Here is a 21,065-nt window from a genome sequence, read left to right as displayed (position 1 = left end):
AACTGGTGTTCGGCGATACTTGGGTGTCTTGATATTCAAGCGATGGGTTGAACATTTGGGTTATCTGTGGTCATAAGATACTTGGAACTACTGTTGGCAATACAGTGGCTGTGAGTGCTACCATTTCATTAATCAGTTGACGAGCCTGGCTGTTCTCTGATCACCTGAGAATATTTCTGGGGAAGCCACCACCTTTGGTGTGGTGTGATAGATGTTTGACGGTTCGGCTAAATAACCAAGTGACTTGAATAGGAGGTCCATATAGTACCAAGCCCTCAACATAAAAGCACTTTCTAGCCCTCCCTATACTGCATCTAGTTTCATGAGCAAAAAAAAAACCTTTTGTGTGTGCACAAAATCTAAACTCTTTGTAATTTTTGGTCTGTTTTGGGGTTCTAATAAATAATAGTGTAAAGATTTAATAGGAATCTGAGGGGCAAACCTTTTCATACAAGCGGTGGTGGGTGTATGGAACGAGCTGCTGGAGGAGCTAGTTGAGGCTGGGTTTGAGAAACCATTAAACAGGCACATGTATAGGACGGGTTTGGAGGGATTTGGGCCAAACACAGGCAGGTGTGTTGGCAGCTGTGGGCAAGTTGGGCCGAAGGGCCTGTTTCCATGCTCTATCCCTCTCATTACCATGTGTTGTAGCACATTATCAATCAGCTGCCTGAAGGTCAGCACCGTGGGCTGTTTGCATTCATCTGGTTCAGCTCTTTCGCACAAATACCCTTCTATTCAGTGCACAAAAAGTCTATAATGAGTTACCCATCCTGCCCTGCAAGTCCCACCCACATTCCTGAGTCGAGCAAGATAAGATTATGTTCCTGTAGTTGCTGGTTTACAACAAAAAGACATTAAACTGCTGGAGTGACTCAGCAGGTCGGGTCGATGATTTTGTTCCTACTATTGTTACTGAGCAATGATGAAAGTAACCAAAGGAAAAAAGGACAGATATTTTGTGTTGGAGCATTTGAGCATTTAAAAGCACTTTTGGCCAATGAAGCATTTTGGAAGTCCGGCCCTAGTTGTGACGCAGAATATGTGGCGACCAACTTGTGGACATTAAACCCAAACAGTATTGTAGTAATAGGTGTGAGCTTTGTCTAGTAATATTGACAGAGAGATACATATTTGCGTAAAAGTTGAGCTAACGCCTCTGATCTTGTTTAAAATACTGCCACAGGTTCTTCTGTGAGGGAGCACTTGGGCCTTCAGTTTAAGATCTTGGCCAAAACACTGCACCTCTGAAAATGTACATAGAACAGTACAGACACGAACGGGCCGTTTTGCCCACAACGTTTGTGCCGAACATATTGCTTCCCCCTGACTCTTAGTCTGAAGAAGGATCTCGACCCGAAACTTCTGGCCAGAGATGCTGCCTGTCACGCTGAGTAACTCCAGCATTTGTGTCTATCTTCGGATTAAACCAGCACCTGGTTCCTCCCTACACATGTGTTTAAGAAGGAACTGCAGATGCTGGAAAATCAAAGGCACACAAAAATGCTGGAGAAACTCAGCGGGTGCAGCAGCATCTATGGAGCGAAGGAAATAGGCAACGTTTCGGGCCGAAACGTTGCCTATTTTCCTTCGCTCCATAGATGCTGCTGCACCCGCTGAGTTTCTTCAGCATTTTTGTGTTCCTTCCTACACATGATGTCTAGTTAAGCTCATTTCATCTGTTTAACGGCTTCATGTTCGGCACAAAGATTGTGGGCCGAAGGGCCATTCCTCTGCCTTGCTGTTCTATGTTCTGTGAGAACCAGGCGTACACTTTTGCCTCCATTGATAAAAGTGGGGGGGTTATCTCCTACTATTTTGATCCTCTCTATAATTATGTACCAGGTTTACAGGAAACACTGTTTGTTGGGGGATTGCAAAGAATATATATTGATAATTGTAATAATAATTAGAATGGAATAAAAGGTCTCACTAAAATAGCTCTATCACTTTCATGCATAGCAACAATATTGAGAAAAGGACAAATGCTTTGCACGTGGATATTAAAGTCTGTTCCTTGCATTCTATTGAGAAAGAATCATAAATACAATGCTGTTCAAGCACATTCTCTTTTCCTTGAGCAAATCTGGCATTAACAAACTGCATTTATTTGTTCACCATTTAGATTTGAATGATGGTTTAACAGGAGGGCTGTCTTCAGTTTCAAGGCAATGACTTCCTCCATTCACTAGGTCTTTTTGAAAAGGAGGTAGATTTTATTGAATGTCCATATTGAACCTATAATTCATAACCATTAATTCTTGATTGATGAGCATAAACCGTGCGACAGCTGCTGCTTAGCTAATATTGTGCATCAAAGCTGATGGCACATGCACCAGACCACAGGTACATTACATAGTGTTTATTTTGCAAAGTTTAATCAGGCACTTGGATCGGAATAAGTGCATTTTCCTAAATAAAGTTCCTTGTACGTGCAAGGTAGAATTTGAAATGCAATTATTCTCGGATCGAGGTCTTCCAGTCTGCCTTTATTTACCATTGCTCTATAAATTCACTAATACTTTAACTGCTGGGTGGATGAACCTTCAGCAAAGCTACGGGAGCAGGTCGCTATCCCCTTTATGTGAAAAGAGCATTTTGTGAGCACTCAAACACAGCTCACTCTACACCTCCATCCCCCACCAGGATGGCCTCAGAGCCCTCCGGTTCTTCCTCGACCAGAGGAGCAACCTATACCCAGCCACTGACACTCTCCTCCGCTTAGCGGAGTTGGTCCTCACCCTCAATAACTTTACATTTGACTCCTCCCATTTCCTCCAAACACAAGGCGTAGCTATGGGCACACGCATGGGCCCCAGCTACGCCTGCCTCTTTGTCGGGTACGTTGAACAATCCTTGTTCGATGCGTACCAGGGCCCCATCCCCGACCTCTACCTCCGCTACATTGACGACTGCTTTGGTGCCACCTCCTGCACCCACACACAACTGACTGACTTCATCCACTTCACCACCAACTTCCATCCGGCACTCCAATACACCTGGACGATTTCAGACACTTCCCTACCATTCCTTGACCTCACCATCTCCATCGCAGGGGACAGACTCCTGACCGACATACATTATAAACCCACTGACTCACATGGCTATCTGGACTACACGTCTTCCCACCCTGCCCCCTGTAAAGACTCCATCCCCTACTCCCAATTCCTCCGCCTACGCCGCATCTGTTCCCAGGATGAGACATTTCATACCAGGGCATCGGAAATGTCCTCGTTCTTCAGGGAACGGGGATTCCCCTCCGCCACCATAGATGAGGCTCACACCAGGTTCTCATCCATACCCCGTAACACTGCTCTCTCTCCCCATCCCCGCACACGCAACAAGGGCAGAGTCCCTCTGGTCCTCACCTTTCACCCCACCAGCCGGCAAATACAACACATAATCCTCCGCCATTTCCGCCACCTCCAACGTGACCCCACCACTCGCCACATCTTCCCATCTCCCCCCATGTCTGCCTTCCGCAAAGACCGCTCCCTCCGCAACTCCCTCGTCAATTCTTCACTTCCCTCCCGCACCACCCCCTCCCCGGGCACTTTCCGTTGCAACCGCAAGAAATGCAACACCTGTCCCTTCACCTCCCCCCTCGACTCCATTCAAGGTCCCAAGCAGTCGTTCCAGGTGCGACAAAGGTTCACCTGTATCTCCTCCAACCTCATCTACTGCATCCGCTGCTCTAGATGTCAGCTGATTTACATCGGTGAGACCAAGCGTAGGTTGGGCGACCGTTTCGCCGAACACCTCCGCTCAGTCCGCAATAACCTACCTGACCTCCCGGTGGCTCAGCACTTCAACTCCCCCTCCCATTCCCAATCCGACCTCTCTGTCCTGGGTCTCCTCCATTGCCAGAGTGAGCAACAGCGGAAATTGGAGGAACAGCACCTCATATTCCGTCTGGGGTCCTTGCGTCCCTTTGGCATCAACATTGAATTCTCCCAATTTGGCTAGCCCGTGCTGTCTCCTCCCCTTCCTTCACCCTCTAGCTGTCTCCTCCCACCCTCCCATCCGCCCGCCCTCGGGCTCCTCCTCCTCCTCCCTTTGTCCTTCTTTCTTTCCCCACCCCCTATCAGTCTGAAGAAGGGTTTCGGCCCGAAACGTCGCCTATTTCCTTCGCTCCATAGATGCTGCTGCACCCGCTGAGTTTCCCCAGCAATTTTGTGTACCTACAGCTAATCTTATAATTGTTTTCATTCTTGAAAATCAAACCTGTAGTGGAATATTTGAAGCAAAAGGACTGCTTAGCACTGTCTACTTCCATTTTCTGGATGCCATTTCCATCCCAAACATTTTTTTACAGTTTTGTCCATGATTGTTTATTTATTTTACTTGTTGTGTAGGGGCCTCATTCACAATGGAATGGATAGTACAGTCATTTACTTGACATGTTCAACTGCAATTTTATTGTATTTCTTCACTTGAGAGCGACAATCTTGTTGTTTTCAACTATTCGCCATGAACTGTTAAATTTAGGGAGAAATTCTGTTGTTTTATAAAATTTTAACTTTAATCTGTGGTGAAAAAGTCGGAATCTCCTTATGAATCTGATGGTTATTTGAAGATATTGCCAAAAAGGTTGATGAGGGCAAAGTTATAGACCTAGTCTATATGGACTTCAGCCAAATGCATGGCATTTGATTAGGTTCAGCTTGGTAGCCTGCTCTGGAAGGTTACATCTGGTTACATCAAGGTGAGATCCAGGGAGAGAGAGCTAGCCGACTGGACAGAGAATAGTCTTCATGGCAGGAAGGAGAGGGTGAAGGTGGAAGATTGTTTTTGGACTAGCGGCGTGTGACTAGCGATCAGTTCCGGGTCCATTGCTATATCAATGATTTGGATATGAATGTAGAAGGCACGATTACTAAGTTTGCAAATGACAATAAAATGGGTGGTATCTTAGATAGCAAAGATAGTGATCAAATATGGTAGCAGGATCTTGATCAGTTGGGCAAGCCCACTGAGTAATGGTTAATGGAGTTCAATGCTGATAAATGCGAGTTGCATTTCCAAAGTCAAACCAGGGCAGGACCTTCACAGGATACATTGTCCCTTAAAAGTGGCATCACAGACAGATCTGGTAGTCAAGAATATGCTTGGTATATTGGCCATCATCAGTTAGGATATTGAGGATAGAAGTTGGGGTGTTATGTTAGTTGTACGAGACATTGATGAGCCACATTTGGAGTTTAGTGTTCAGTGTTGTTCCCCCTACTTTGAAATAATGTTGTTAAGATGGAAAGATTCATGAGGATGTTCCCAGGACTCGAGGGCCTGAGCTACAGGGGAAGGTTGGGTATGGTTAGGGTTGGGTCTTTACTCCTTGGAGCTCAGGAGGATGTGGTGGTCTTAAAGAGGGGTACAGGGTCATGAGGGGAATAGATAAGATAATGCACTGAGTCTTTTACCCAGAATATGGGAGTCAAGAACCGGAGGGCAGAGGTTTGTGGGGAAAGATTTAATAGGAACCTGGGTGGCAACCTTTCACACAGAGGGTGGTGAGTGTATGGAACAAGCTGCCAGTGGAAGTAGTTGAGGCAGATACAATAACAACACTATGACATTCGGACAGGTACATGGATAGCAAAGGTTTAGATGAATATGAGCCATGGGGTCACAGTTTAAGGATAAAGGGGCAATCTTTTAGGACTGAGATGAGGAAAAAAAAATTACACAGAGAGTGGTGAATCTCTGGAATTCTCTGCCACAGAAGGTAGTTGAGGCCAGTTCATTGGCTATATTTAAGAGGGAGTTAGATGTGGCCCTTGTGGCTAAAGGGATCAGGGGGTATGGAGAGAAGGCAGGTACAGGATACTGAGTTGGATAATCAGCCATGATCATATTGAATGGTGGTGCAGGCTCGAAGGGCCGAATGGCCTACTCCTGCACCTATTTTCTATGTTTCTATGATTCTAAACGCAGGCAGGTGGAATTAGTGTCGGCATGGACATGTTGGGCCGAAGGGCCTGTTTCCATGCTGGATGACTCCAGGGATGTGGGGACAAGCTTCGATCGAGCATCTTAGTCGGCATTGGACAAGATGGGCTGAAGGGTCTGTTTCTGTATTGAATAACTATGACTTTAGTGGTGTCACATAATAGCAGGCTGCCATTTGTTCATTTCATTAGTTTGTATAATAAAACAATCAGACAGTGCTTGCAATGTAAAAGAAATGTGAGAAGAGCTGCTTCCATCAAAGTACAGTACAGGTATTGTTCCAGCAAAGCTTTCTCATAACCTCTGTCATGAACTTTATTGGTGGGGGAGGCAAAATCTTTTGTTTGTTGTGTTGAACTTGTAAATTGTTGGTGCTTTTAAAAGAAAATACGAAATCTGCTTTAATGAGTTCTTTTAAAATGTGCTCACTGCAATTATGTCTGTGTAACTGCATGAAATGCTTGCTGAAGGACCCAGTGTTAAGTGACCCACTTTGTACAGTGAAAACCTCCAGCAGCAACAGCATAATAATACATGATTGTACTTGACCAAAGAGGTGAGGATTGATCCAGTCATTCAGTATCTCTACTATGTTTAAGAAGGAACTGCAGATGCTGGAAAATCGAAGGTAGACAAAAATGCTGGAGAAACGTAGTGGGTGAGGCAGCATCTAGGAGTGAAGGAAATAGGCGACGTTTCGGGTCGAGACCCTTATGCCCCTGTCCCACTTAGGAAACCTGAACGGAAAACTCTGGAGACTTTGCGCCCCACCCAAGGTTTCCGTGTGGTTCCCGGAGGTTTTTTCAGTCTCCCTACCTGCTACCACTACCTGCAACCTCCGGGAACCGCACGGAAACCTTGGGTGGGGCGCAAAGTCTCCAGAGGTTTCCGTTCAGGTTTCCTAAGTGGGACAGGGGCATTAGGGTCCATAGATGCTGCCTCACCCGCTGAGTTTCTCCAGCATTTTTGTCTACCAGTATCTCTACTAGATTCTTTCATTTAGCTTGAAATGCTTTTGGTCCAGATCTGAGGTAGGACCTGCCAATTTACAACAGTATTTGAAATTTTTGGAATTAGTCTATTCAACCTCTCCCTGTAGCTGAAACACTCTAAATCATGCAGCATTCTCCTCAGCACCCCCTCCAAAGCTTCCACATTATTCCTGTTATGGGGTGACAAACTGCATGCCAAATGTGGCCCAACCAACATCCTATCGAGCTGCATCTTGACTTCCTGGCTCTTCAGCCACAGGGGGAGGTTGGATAGACTTGGGTTATTTTCTCTGGAGCATCACAGTTTGAGGGGATTCTTGTTAGAAGTATATGAAATGATGAGAGGTATAGACAGTCAGGGTGGAAATGTCCAACACTAGAGATAAACAGTGCCCTCCTTAATGTTTGGGACAAAGACCCATCATTTATTTATTTGCCTCTGTACTCCACAATTTGAGATTTGTAATAGAAAAAAAATCACATGAGGTTAAAGTGCACATTGTCAGATTTTAATAAAGGCCATTTTTATACATTTTGGTTTCACCATGTAGAAATTACAGCAGTGTTTATACATAGTCCCACCATTTCAGGGCACCATAATGTTTGGGACACAGCAATGTCATGTAATTGAAAGTAGTCATGTTTAGTATTTTGTTGCATATCCTTTGCATGCAATGACTGCTTGAAGTCTGCGATTCATGGACATCACCAGTTGCTGGGTGTCTTCTCTGGTGATCCTCTGCCAGGCCTGTATTGCAGCCATCTTTAGCTTATGCTTGTTTTGGGGGCTAGTCCCCTTCAGTTTTCTTTTCAGCATATAAAGGGCATGCTCAATTGGGTTCAGATCGGGTGATTGGCTTGGTCACTCAAGAATTGACCATTTTTTAGCTTTGAAAAACTCCTTTGTTGCTTTAGCAGTATGTTTGGGATCATTGTCTTGCTGTAGAATGAACTGCCGGCCAATGGGTTTTGAGGCATTTGTTTGAATTTGAGCAGATAGGATGTGCCTATATACTTCAGAATTCATTATGCTACTACCATCAGCAGTTGTATCATCAATGAAGATAAGTGAGCCAGTATCTTCAGCAGCCATACATGCCCAGGCCATAACACCCCCACCACCATGTTTCACAGATGATGTGGTATGCTTTGGATCTTGGGCAGTTCCTTCTCTCCTCCACACTTTGTTCTTGGTACTTGCCTGCTTCTGCTGCTGTTGAAGGTGAGACGCTGCGTCACGCCAGGGTCTTGGGCCTGTCCCACTTTGGCCGTCAGTTCCGCGACAGGCCGTTGGCGCGCAAAGATTTAGTTCACTACAAAAATTTCAAAGCCCTGCGCGCGACTACATGCCCCTCCTCGCTTCTAAGTGGAACCGGCCCCGTGCGGCCATACGATGCCCGTGCGCCTCAACGCGACCAAGAGGTCGCGTAATTCGCATGCCAAGGACACGTAAGTGGGACAGGCCCTTGAGTAAAGAGAATCCAGGGAACTATAGACCAGTCTCACGTCAGTGGTAGGGAAGTTATTGGAGAGAATTCTTCGAGATAGGATTTACTCCCATTTGGAAGAGAATGGGCTGATTAGCCCAGGCAGCATGGCTTTGTACACGGCAGGTCATGATTGAGTTTTTTGAGGACGTGACAAAGGACTCTGATGAAGGTAGGGCAGTGGATGTCGTAAACATGGATTTCGGTAAGGATTTTGATAAAGTCCCTCATGGTAGGCTGATCCAGAAGATTAAGGAGTACAGGATTCGCAATGACCTGGTCATCTGGATTAAGAACTGGTTTATTCATAGAAGACGGAGGATTATGGTGGAAGTATGAGTTACTGTGGAAGGTAGATATTCTGGCTGGAGGTCTGTGACCAGTGGAGTTCCGCAGGAATCTGTGCAGGGATATATATAAATTACTTTGATGTCAATGTAGATAGTTTGGTGAATAAGCAAAATTGGAGGAGTTGCAGACAGCGAACAAGCCTTGACTTGCTGAAATGAAAGTTGTATAAAGTGTAGCTCAAACCTTTTGATCAGATTGAACATAGCGCATAATTGGAGCCTGCCCTGGTACTGTCAAATTGAATTCTGCATTTCAAGGTGTACATTGGAAGTGTGCAGTACAACCCATCATGGCATCAATTCTCGTGCAGTAACGGATTTGACTTGTGTTCAGCCCAGTTGAGCTGTATCAATGGGTTGGATACTGAGGCTGGTGGGAGAAATGTGAGGACCAGGACAATATATCGTTGCGGCTCGTTATGCCAGCTGTAGGTACTCGGGGCTATTTTTCATCAGGCTGGAAAAAACGTCCCGACTTTCCTGATGCCCCGAGGACCTACGGCTGGCATAATGAGCCGCTACGATATATCCACGGACTCCTACGGACTCGTTACGAACATTCTGCGACTTTGAAAACTCGGAAGAATTCGTGAATAACTCGGGAAAGTGGGGCAGGCCCTCTCTTTCCAGTGGATCCCCAGACTACACTCCAGTGAAGGGCTTACGTCATCATCATTTTGGGTGGCGCAGCCATAGAGCTGTTGCCTCACAGCACCCAGGTTCGATCCTGACAATGGGTGCTGTCTGTGCAGAGTTTGTACATTCTCCCTGTGACTGCATGCGTCTTTGCCGGGTGCTCCAGTTTCCTCCCACGTTCCAAAGATATGCAGGGTTGTAGGTTAATTGGCTTCTGTAAATTGCCCCGGGTGTATAGAATGCAAAAGTGGGATAACCTAGAACCAGAGTGAACGGGTGATCGATGGCCGTCATGGACTTGCTGGGCTGAAGGGGCTGTTTCCACACTATCACTAAACTGCAAACTAAGCCTGCTGTTTCCTGCCAAATCGGGTCATTATGCTGACTGCCTTTGCATATAGTAACACAACTGGTAGTTCTGATGATAAGAAAAGGTAGATCACAAAAAAATGTTATTGCGACCCATAACTACGAAATGTTATAATCACCTGTCCTGTTGAAGAATGGAAAGGGCTTTCAACCTCTGAATGTACAATTATTTAGCGGTTATTAGTGGTCGACATATTTCAGCAGTAAATATTAATGGTGGCTGTGTTGTAGAACTTGTTTCCATGGTGGCTTCTCATAGTGCCTGCCATAATTCTGCTACCACTTTGGAGCAATGCCTGGGTTTTGGGAGGACAAAGGCTATCCTTTGAATTCCTCATCTTCACAGCAGTCTTGGCTGCAGCCAGCATAGCTGGGCACTGTTATAACGAGACCCATGAGAAAATAAAGGCATTGTGAAGGCTGTGAACAGTGCCCAAAAATAAAAGTTGACAAGCCAGGACTGATTTAAGCACAGTACACCCAGCAAAGGTTTCTACATTCATCATCACTTTCTGTATTGGGCATAATCAACTCATTATGCTGACTTTGTCTTTGCTTATGGTGACAAACATGGAGGAGGAAGAAGTACACTGGGAATGAGAGGAAGGTGAGACACAATGACAGGGTATCTATAATGACCCTGTGTCTAGTGTTAATCGCTTAACGTTTCAGTTGAGGATCACAGCCCAGAAAACAGGACACTGTGAGAAGAAGGGTCTTGACCAGAAGCGTTACCCACTCCTTCTCTCCAGAGATGCTGCCTGTCCCGCTGAGTTGCTCCAGCATTTTGTGTCCATCTTCGGTGTAAACCAGCATCTGCAGTTCTTTCCTACACACGGTGTACTTGTGCATGGTAATGCCTGGAGTAAATGCTAATAGCAGCTGATAAGTGACAAAGTGGATGAGCAGAACATTGAAGGTGAGCATAGGCGCTTTCCAAGAGGAAGTTTAACCATTTCTCATTGCAATTCAACTGCATTAACAGAGTTGATTCTCCCATCATCAACATCTGCTGGATCACCCTGTCTAAAACTGACCAGTGCCAGACTGTTAGTTAGCATTGCTGCATGGATAAGCTGGAGACTCAGATTTTGCAGTACGGAACCAAACTATCTTTAAAAAAAATCCACTACCTCCATTACACAAGGCGAGTGGATGAGTGCACGTCCAACAAACTCTCTACACCGTTAGGAAGGATCTGCAGGTGCCGTTTTACACGCAAGGTAGACGCAAAATACTGGAGTAACTCAGTGGGACAGGCTGCATCTCTGGAGAGAAGGAACGAGTGACGTTTCGGGTCTGAAGAAGGGTCTTGACCCAAAACATCACCCGAGATGCTGCCTGTTCCGCTGAGGTACTCCAGCGTTTTGTGTCTAAACTCTGAACATTATCCACTTGCCTGAGTGGTGCAGTTGGCCTTGGGAAGGTAATGTAGCATATTTATAGATGGTACATACAGGTACCTATTTCAGGATGTGTTTGTGTTGGAGAGAGTGAATGAGCGGGATCATCTGCCCCACATCTCACATTCCCAGTATCTACCTGTGAGGTATCTACATGATGCCCAGGCTCACTAACCTTTTGTAGCACTGTGGCTGAAATCAAGCTTCAATCTCCACTTTCAAAGGCTTTTCCAATGAAAACATTTAAAAAATAGTTTTTAAAAAACACATATTTTGAAAAGTGAGTCCTATTCAAAAATAATAAAATAGCTTAAAATGTGTAATTGACGAAAACATTAAAATAATGTTAATTAAATTAAAAAAGAATCTTCACAGAGTTAAGGACAGGCTGGAAAAAAATTAGGTAGGTAGAGTTATTTTATTTTAAATGTTATTTGTTGAGGTATTATTAATTCAATACAATATTAATACAATACATTCTTTACATTGTTAATGTAATTTTTACTTTATCAATCTATATTTATTTACATGTCTGTCAGATGATTTTAAATGGATCAAAGGCCAGGGCATTCAGAGGTGGGACATCAGAATAGATGGTCTGAGACCTAAACACCAGATACCACTTGGGTACAGAGTGTAAATTTATCTTGGATAGAGTGGATGAGGAGAGGATATTTCCACTAGTGGGAGAGTCTAGGACCAGAGGTCATAGCCTCAGATTTATAGGGCGTTCCTTTAGGAAGGAGATGAGGAGGAATTTCTTTAGCCGGTAGTGAATCTGTGGAATTCTTTGCCACAGAAGACTGTGGAGGCCAAGTCAATGGATATTTTTAAGGCAGGGATTCTGGATTAGTACAGGTGTCAAGGGTTATGAGGAGAAGGCAGGAGGATGGGGTTAGGAGGGAGAGATAGATCATCCATGATTAAATGGTGGTGTAGGCTTGATGGGCTGAATGGCCTGATTCTGCTCCTATCATTTATGACCTTCTGATCAGGCATTCTGCAGATGGTGAAAGTAAGTGTAGGCAGGCGACCACAGTAGGTGGTGAATCCAGCCAACATGCCAAGACCAGCAAGCCTGGCCCATAACTTTATCAAAAGGTTTGTATGAAAACTTCCTTGGTACTTCTCTCAGTAAACTGCATGTACAGTAAATTGAAACTCTTCCATTTGTTAAATGTTTGTGCTAAACGGTAGTTTTATTGTTTGTTGAATGTCAATTGAACTGATGCAGCTGCTCCTGAAATCTCTGTGAGTTATCAATGTACCAGATGTCCAGGTCACAAAATATCAAGTGAATTATCTTGTTTGTAGCCTGAGCCATTACTAATGGTGAATCGGACAATGCCTTGATTCTTTTTTGTTATACATTGTATTCTTATCATCCCATTTTAAAATACAAAATCCTTAACAACAAGATTAATTTGTGTGGTTCAGGGCCAGAAGGGGGTGGAAACTGATGGTGGCGTTAAAGAGGCTGCATTAGACTGGGAAACTTGGAAATTGGCAACGTATTATGTGGAGGTTGATGGTAGAAATACTGAGCCTTCTCGGCATGGCGGACCGTGTACTCCTTGGCAGTGGGGTCAATTTTCTCCAGTTTTTGTGGTAACCAGATGAGCAGAAATAAAGTGCGAGAAAAGATCTACAAGGATGTTGCCAGGACTAGAGGGTGTGAACTATAGGGAGAGGTTGAGAATGCTGGGTCTCTATTCCTTGGAGCGCAGGAGGATGAGGTGTACAAATTCATGACAGGAATAGATCAGGTAGATGCACAGTTTCTTGCCCAGATTAGATGAATCGAGGACTAGAGGACATAAGTTTAAAGTGAAGGGCAAGAGATTGAATGGGAATTTGAGGAGTAACTTTTTCACACAAAGGGTGGTGGGTGTATGGAACAAGCCACCAAAGGAGGTAAGTTGAGGTTGGGACTATCCCAACATTTAAGAAGCAGTTGGACAGGTACATAGATAGGACAGGTTTGGAGGGATATGGATCAAACGCAGGCAGGAGGGACTATTGTAGCTGGGACATGTTGGCCGGTGTGGGCAAGTTGGGCCAAAGGGCCTGTTTCTATACTGTATCACTCTGTGATTCTAAAATGATGTCGTTTCATGTCCAATACTCAAAAGATGTCAGGTTGCAGATAGACACAAAGCTGCAGTAATTCAGCAAGACAGGCAGCATCTCTGGAGAGAAGGAATGGGTGACGTTTCGAGTAGAGACCCTTCAGGCTGGTTAGGGATAAGGGAAACGAGAGACACAGACAATGATGTGGAGAGATAAAGAACAATGAATGAAAGATATGCAAAAAAAGTAACAATGATAAAGGAAACAGGCCATTGTAAACTGTTTGTTGGGTGAAAATGAGAAGCTAGTGCGACTTGGGTGAGGAAGGGATGGAGAGAGAGGGAATGCCGGGGCTGCCTGAAGTGAGAGAAATCAATATTCATACCATTGGGCTGTAAGCTGCCCAGGCGAAATATGAGATGCTGTTCCTCCAATTTGCGTTTAGCCTCACTCTGACAATGGAGGAGACCGAGTACAGAAAGGTCTGTGTGGGAATGGGAAGGAGACTTAAAGTGTCCAGCAACCGGGAGATCAGGTTGGTTCACGCAGGCTGAGCGAAGGTGTTCCGCGAAACGATCGCCCAGTCTGCGTTTAGTCTCGCCGATGTATCAGAGTCCACATCTTGATACAGTAGATGAGGTTGGAGGAGGTGCATGTGAACTTCTGCCTAACCTGAAAGGACTGTCGGGGTCCTTGTACAGAGTCGAGGGAGGAGGTTTAGGAACAGGTGTTGCATCTTCTGCAGTTGCAGGGGAAGGTACCTGGGGAGGGGGTGGGTTGGGTGGGAAGGGATGAGTTAACCAGGGAGTTGTGGAGGGAACGGTCTCTGCGGAATGCGGAAAAGTGTGGAGATGGGAAAATGTGGCTCGTGGTGGGATCCCGTTGGAGGTGGCGGAAAGTTCGATGGATTATGTGTTGTATGCGACGGCTGATGGGATGGAAGGTAAGGACTCTGTCTCTGTTGCGACTAGGGGGAGGGGGAGAAACAGCGGAGCTGCGGGGTACCGAGGAGACACGAGTGAGGGCCTCATCTATGATGTAAGAGGGGAACCCCCGTTCCCTAAAGAATGAGGACATCTCGGATGCTCTAGTATGGAACATCTCATCTTGGGAGCAGATGCGGCGTAGACAGAGGAATTATGAGTAGGGGATAGAGTCTTTGCAGGAAGCAGGGTGGGAAGAAGTGTAGTTAAGATAGTTGTGGGAGTCAGTGGGTTTCTAATAGACATCAGTCAATAGTCCATAGTTCTTGAGATAGAGACTGTGAGATCAAGAATGATCCCCAAACACCTGTCCGACACCTTTCCGGGGCTTGTCCCCTTCAGTCTTCTCTTCAAAATATAAAAAGCATGGTTCAGATCGGGTGATTGACTTGGCCACTCAAGAATTGACCATTTTTTAACTTTGAAAAACTCCTTTGTTGCTTTCGCAGTATGTTTGGGATCATTGTCTTGCTGTAGAATGAACCGCCGGCCAATGAGTTTTGAGGCATTTGTTTCAACTTGAGCAGATATGTTGTATCTATACACTTCAGAATTCATTATGCTACTACCATCAGCAGTTGTATCATCAATGAAGATAAGTGAGTCAGTACCTTCAGCAGCCATACATGCCCAGGCCAGATCACCGCCACCATCTGTCCACAAGACCTTTTTCCAGAACTGTGGTTGCTCTTTTAAGTACTTCTTGGCAAACTAACCGGGCCATCCTATTTTTGTGGCTAACCAGTGGTTTGCATCTTGCAGTGTAGCCTCTGTATTTTTGTTCATGAAATCTTCTGCAGAATGTGGTCATTGACAAATACACACCTGACTCCTGAAGAGTGTTTCGGATCAGTCAGACAGGTGTTTGGGTTTTTTTTCTTTATTAGAGAGAGAATTCTTCTGTCATCAGCTGTGGAGGTCATCCTTGGCCTGCCAGTCCCTTTGCGATTAGTAAGCTCACCATTGCTCTCTTTCTTCTTAATGATGTTCCAAACAGTTGATTTTTGTAAGCCTAAGTTTTGGCTGATGTCTCTAACAGTTTTATTCTTGTTTCTCAGTCTCATAATGGCTTCTTTGACTTTCATTGGCACAACTTTGGTCCTCGTGTTGATAAACAGCAATAAAAGTTTCCAAAGGTGATGGAAAGACTGGAGGAAAGACTAGGTGTTGAGAGCTCTCTTATGCCTGCATTAAGTAGGCAATTAAACACACCTGTGAACCCATGTGTCCCAAACATTATGGTGCCCTGAAATGGGGGGACTATGTAGAAACACAGCTGTAATCTCTACATGGTGAAACCAAAATGTATAAAAATGGCCTTTATTAAAATTTGACAATGTGCACTTTAACCACATGTGATTTTTTTAAAATTACAAATCTCAAATTGTGGAGTACAGAGGCAAATAAATAAATGATGGGTCTTTGTCCCAAACATTATGGAGGGCACTGCATATTTGAAATGAGCCTGCAATTCCACAGATGGGCCTTCCTGGTGGGGGTGGAGGTGGAGAGTGACTGAATGTCCATAGTAAAGATGAGGGAGTGGGGGCTTGGAAAGCGGAAATCATTAAAGAGACGAAGGGCATGTGAGGTATCTCGGACATAGGTCGGGAGAGATTGGACCAGGGGGGATAGGATGGAGTCTAGGTACGTGGATATCATTTCCGTGGGACAGGAGCAGGCAGAAACAATGGGTCTGCCAGGGCAGTTGTGTTTGTGGATTTTGGGGAGCAGGTAAAAACAGGGTGTCCGGGGCTGGGAAACGATAAGGTTGGAGGCTGTGGAAGGCCAGCCCGCAGTGATGTTTGAGATTGAGGCCTGGTGCTCATCTGTGGGATTGCAGGTTCATTTCAGACATAGTAGCTCAAATGCCTGTCACTTATTACAGAAAATTATAGACATTACAGAATTAATTCTCCATGTATGTGCACTCTGCATTTCCTCCTGGTTTAATGGAGCCAAGAAAGTAAAAATGTTAAATCCCATTTACTGGGTCAGCAACACAGACCTTTCGGTGAGCCTACAGAATGGTTTAGTTGCTGCAGCTTAATTGTTTAACAGCTGCAGTGTCGGTCGTTTGATAATCCACACCATCAAGAGGGAGACTGCGTAGCTCGGCAGCAGGAGGGAAGAGGCATCAGATTTAATAGCAGTGTACTGTCATATCATGACATCCGTGGCTGAAGAAGAGTCTCGACCCAAAACGTCACCCATTCCTTCCGTCCAGAGATGCTGCCTGTCCCTCCGAGTTACGACAGCTTTTTGTGTCTATCTTCGGTGTCAAGCAACTTCTGTAGTTCCATCCTACAACATTAATTCACATGCCGTTTGCAGAAGTTAGCTGATGTTAAACTAAAATCTCAAGCATAATAAAAAACATTTTATTTTCGTCTTTCAAAATAATACTTTTAGTTTAGAGATTCAGCGTCGACTGGCAACGTGTGCTTTGGCCCACTGAGTCCACACACACAGCGATCCCTGCACATCAACACTGCCCTACACACACCAGGGACACATTTTACATTGATACCAAGTCAATTAACCTACAAACCTGTATGTTTTTGGAGTGTGGGAGGAAACTGAGCATCTCGGAGAAAACCCACGCAGGTCACGGGAAGAACGTACAAACTCCGTACAGACAGACATAGTCAGGATTGGACCCGGGTCCCTGGCACTGTAAGACAGTAGCTTTACCGCTACACTACCCTACCTTGAGTGCTTAAAAGATTAAACGCACTTATTTTTTACTTATGCTGATCCATGTTGTTTTATCACAAAATGATATGAGAGAAATTAAAATCCACCAAAATAGTTATATCAGAGTACACTAATTTCAGGAAAATATGACATCCGTTTTCTATACACCGTATGGACAACTTGCAGTGTCGAAGGTTGAGAAGAGCAGAGCCTCTTGCTTTCTTGACACACGGAGACGTGAATACAAAAGATAACAAGATGACTATGTTGGTGTATAATGTTTGGCGTGCTGCATTAGAATGCATGCTGCCCAGTCAAGTGAACAGTACACCAATCCGCAAATAACATTTGCAAAATTGCAGCAATTACTTTTTATGAAGAAATATTGTTTGTCTTTTTTGCATATATCTGAGGTATTGTGGTACATGCATTCTTAATATGATAATTCAGTACGCTCTCTGCTATTTTAACAGTTATAATTATTTATTTTAGGTAAATTCCTCATGAAAAATAGAATAATTTATGAAAAATGTGTGACTGTTGTTTCTTAAACAGTTTCATTTATTTTTAACTGTGTTTGAAAATAATGTGGGTTTTTTTTTCTGCACAGGTGATACTCCTTATTTGGAACCGAAACGAGCGTTCGAAGGAACGACAACAGATGTGGGGAAAGCTGTTTTGGCCGTGTACAGTGGCCTCTTCGCATTTGGTGGCTGGTGAGGCAAACAATGACGTGTTATTGCATTGAGAAGATGGCAAGGGCTTCCTGTCCACTTTATAGATACAAAAACGTCGCCCAGGCTGGCGCCTGCTCCAGTGTCGGCCGCTGTAAGTGCGACACTGGGGAGCAAGCGAGAATGAGGGAGACGGGAGAGCAACTTATAACCAAGTCGCCATCATCTTCCACAGGGTGCACCAGCAAGCCCGTCTTCACCAGCTGTCGTGCTCTCTGGGTGACACAGCTGTTGCGGCCCTGGCTGACAATGCATTCTTCAGGCTGCAGGCACCTACAGGGCGCGCTCGCTCACCGCGGAGGCTCCCTCTCCTTTTCTTCCTGTTGACCATCGCTTTGTCCACTTCCCCCTCCACCACCACCTCCTTCTTCTCCCCCAGAGTCACCAACATCTTCCACCTTGGGAGGTCCTGCCCTGATTTGACCACCTTGCCATGATCTGCATTAAACTCCCTTGAATATTCCTCAACCCACCTGCCCAACTGATCAAGATCCTGCTGTAGTCTTTGATAACCATCTTCACGGATCATGCCTTGCACATTCCAAGTCGTTGATATCAACCACAAACAGCAATGGGCCCAGCAACGATCCCTGAGGCTCACCACTAGTCACAGGCCTCCAGTCCGAAAAACAACCTTCCACCTGTTACCTTGCGATTAAAATTACAAGATGTCCACTTCACTCTCGAGACTCATTTTAGTTTTCGAGTGAAGGTGTTACTCACAACTTTGTTGTCCTAATAGATGCCACAGCGGGAGATGTTACAATAATCTTGGAAGTACAAACTTATACCCCATTGTGCAAACAGGTTTGGTCCTATTTTTGCAAAGTTGTATTTGTAAATGTTAATGCTACTTTTCTATCAATTGCAGGAATTACTTGAATTTTGTCACAGAAGAAATGATTGAGCCATATAGGTGAGTACAGACATTTTAAAAATCATTCTTACATCATTTGGAAGAAGCCTTAGGCTGTTTCTGGTCGTCATCTTAAGCGGCCAAAATGGAACTGTGCACATCTGCATCTGAGCTTTTCCTCTCGGCCTAATGAGAAACAAAAAGGCAGAGTAAAAGAAACATTTCACTTTACCTCGACTCATAATAAAAACTAAACCTTTAGTTGATGCAATCGTGTCCTGACATACTACAACATTAGACACAAAATGTTGGACTCACTCAGCAGAACAGGCAGCAACTCTGGAGAGAAGAAATGCGTGACTCTTTGGGTCAGTCTGCAGAAGGGTCTCGACCCGAAATGTCACCCATCACTTCTCTGCAGAGATGCTGCCTGGCTCACTGTTACTCCAGCACTTTGTGTCTATCTTCGGTTTAAACCAGCATCTGCAGTTCCTTCCTACACATTCTACAACTTTAGTTTGGAGATACAGGTAGACAAAATTGCTGGAGAAACTCAGCGGGTGCTACAGCATCTATGGAGCGAAGGAAATAGGCAATGTTTCGGGCCGAAACCCTTGGAGATACAGTGTGGAAACAGTCCCTTCGGCCCACCGATTCCGTGCTGACCAACGATCCCCGCACACTAACACTAACCTACACACACTAGGGACAATTTTACATTTATACCAAGCCAATTAACTTACAAACCTGTACGCCTTTGGTGTGTGGGAAGAAACTGAAGATCTTGGGGGAAAAACCCGTGCAGGTCACGGGGAGAACGTACAAACTCCATACAGACAGCACCCGTAGTCAGGATCGAACTCGGGTCTTTGGCGCTGTAAGGTAGTAGCTCTACCGCTGCACCACCGTGCCACCCTACCGATCTACTGACGTCTTGTTTTTACAGTGTGGCTGATATTGGTCTTTGGCATTCTGAGGAATAACTTTTCTGTATTGAAAAGGGGGAGATGGTGAATAGGGGTGAGGGTTGTGGTCAGATTCAGGATTTGAGGAGGGCAGAGGGGCTCTGAGGACAACAGAGGGCTTGCCTTTGATCCGCCACAAATCATCAAGTTCCAAGCCTGGAGTGATGTTGAGCTCATCTTGTGCCGATTCTGCCTCTGGCCCTTTTTCTCTGTCAAGGTGTCCTTGCCTCCCAGTGGCCACCCCTTCACTATATTGTTGGCATGACATCAGCCAACATGACTTCTCCACTCCAATCTCACCCCCTCTGAACGCACAGCCCTCCACTCACTCAGCAACAGTATCGTTATCAAACCTGCCAACAAGGGAAGTGTCGCTGTGGTCTGGCGGGCTGACTGCTGCCATGCTGAAGCCAGGCGGAAGTTCTCGGACACCTCCTCATCCCTACCCCTTGTCCATGACCCCACAGATCAACAGCAAGCCACCATCTGCCAGACCATTCTCAATCTGATTACATCTGGCGATCTCCCCTCTACAGCATCCAGCCTCCCGCCCCACCCCACCCCACCCCTACGCGGCTCATTTCCTTCTCCTTCTCCTCAAAACCAGGGCTGTGTTGGCACATCCATTGTTCCTGCCTGCTCCTGTCCCACAGAACTCCATCTCCAAATACCTTGATTCCATCTTATGGCCTCCTCCCTTCTCCAGTCCTTCTGACCCTCATCCAAGACACTTCAACACACCCTTCAACTCTCAATTCCTCATTCATTGCCACGTCTACACCATAGATGGCCAGTCCCTTTACACCGCAACTAATACTCTCCTCTACCTGGCAGAGCTGGGCCTCGCCTGCAACAACTTCTCTTTTGCCTCCTCTCACTCTTCATGTTTTGAAGAGTTTCGGGGCATTGTTCTCTGTCGCGAGGATCGAGTGTCCTGAAGGCTGTGTTGCCGGCCTGGTGCCCGGGTTCAGGACATCTCGTCTGACCTACAGAGCAACTTGGAGTAGGAGGGGAAAGATCCAGCCATCATGGTCCTTGTGGGTAAGGATGACGTAGTTAGAATGAGGAAAGAGGTACTGCTAAGGGAATTTGCACAGCTAAAGCAGACCCAAGAAGGTAATAATCTCTGGATAGCTACCTGAGCCACATGCAAATTGGCATAAGGTGGAGAGGATTAGAGAGTTGAACGTTTGGCCCAAAGACGGGTGTGGAAGAAGCAAGTTTGAATTTGTGGGACATTGGCACCAGTATTGGGGGGAAAGGGGGAACTTTCCAATGGGACGGGTTCCACTTGATTGAACCCGGCTGGAACCAGACTCCTGACAAACCGTATAACCAGGGCCGCAGATAGAGCTTTAAACTAAACAGTGGGGGGTGGGGTCAGCAATTTGGAAGTGTATGGGTGGAGTTAAAGGGAAAGAGAGTGCAGGAAAGTCTCCCGAATAAATGGGGTGGAATGTTTCAGAAGGGATAAGAGAGTAAGGTCGGGTGAAAATCGGGACCGGTGTGAGAGGGGAGGTAAATGCAGAATTAAACGTATTGTATCTGAATGCACTAGTGTAAGAAACAAAGTG

General features: G+C 45.4%; 1 protein-coding gene across 1 annotated transcript in view; it reads left to right on the top strand.

The window, feature by feature from the left end:
- The window catches only part of slc7a5 (solute carrier family 7 member 5), a 70,426-nt gene that overhangs the window by 17,735 nt on the left and 31,626 nt on the right, over window positions 1–21,065 (top strand). The window contains exons 3-4 of the mRNA XM_033035639.1: window positions 17,547–17,652; window positions 18,542–18,586. Of these exons, the coding sequence (XP_032891530.1) occupies window positions 17,547–17,652; window positions 18,542–18,586 (151 nt within the window). The remainder of the gene's footprint in view (window positions 1–17,546; window positions 17,653–18,541; window positions 18,587–21,065) is intronic.

Source organism: Amblyraja radiata, chromosome 17 (genome assembly GCF_010909765.2).
Source record: "Amblyraja radiata isolate CabotCenter1 chromosome 17, sAmbRad1.1.pri, whole genome shotgun sequence".
In the NCBI taxonomy this organism is placed as follows: Eukaryota; Metazoa; Chordata; class Chondrichthyes; order Rajiformes; family Rajidae; genus Amblyraja; species Amblyraja radiata.
Note: the sequence above shows the minus strand (reverse complement) of the source record. Positions and strands in the feature narration are given on the sequence as shown.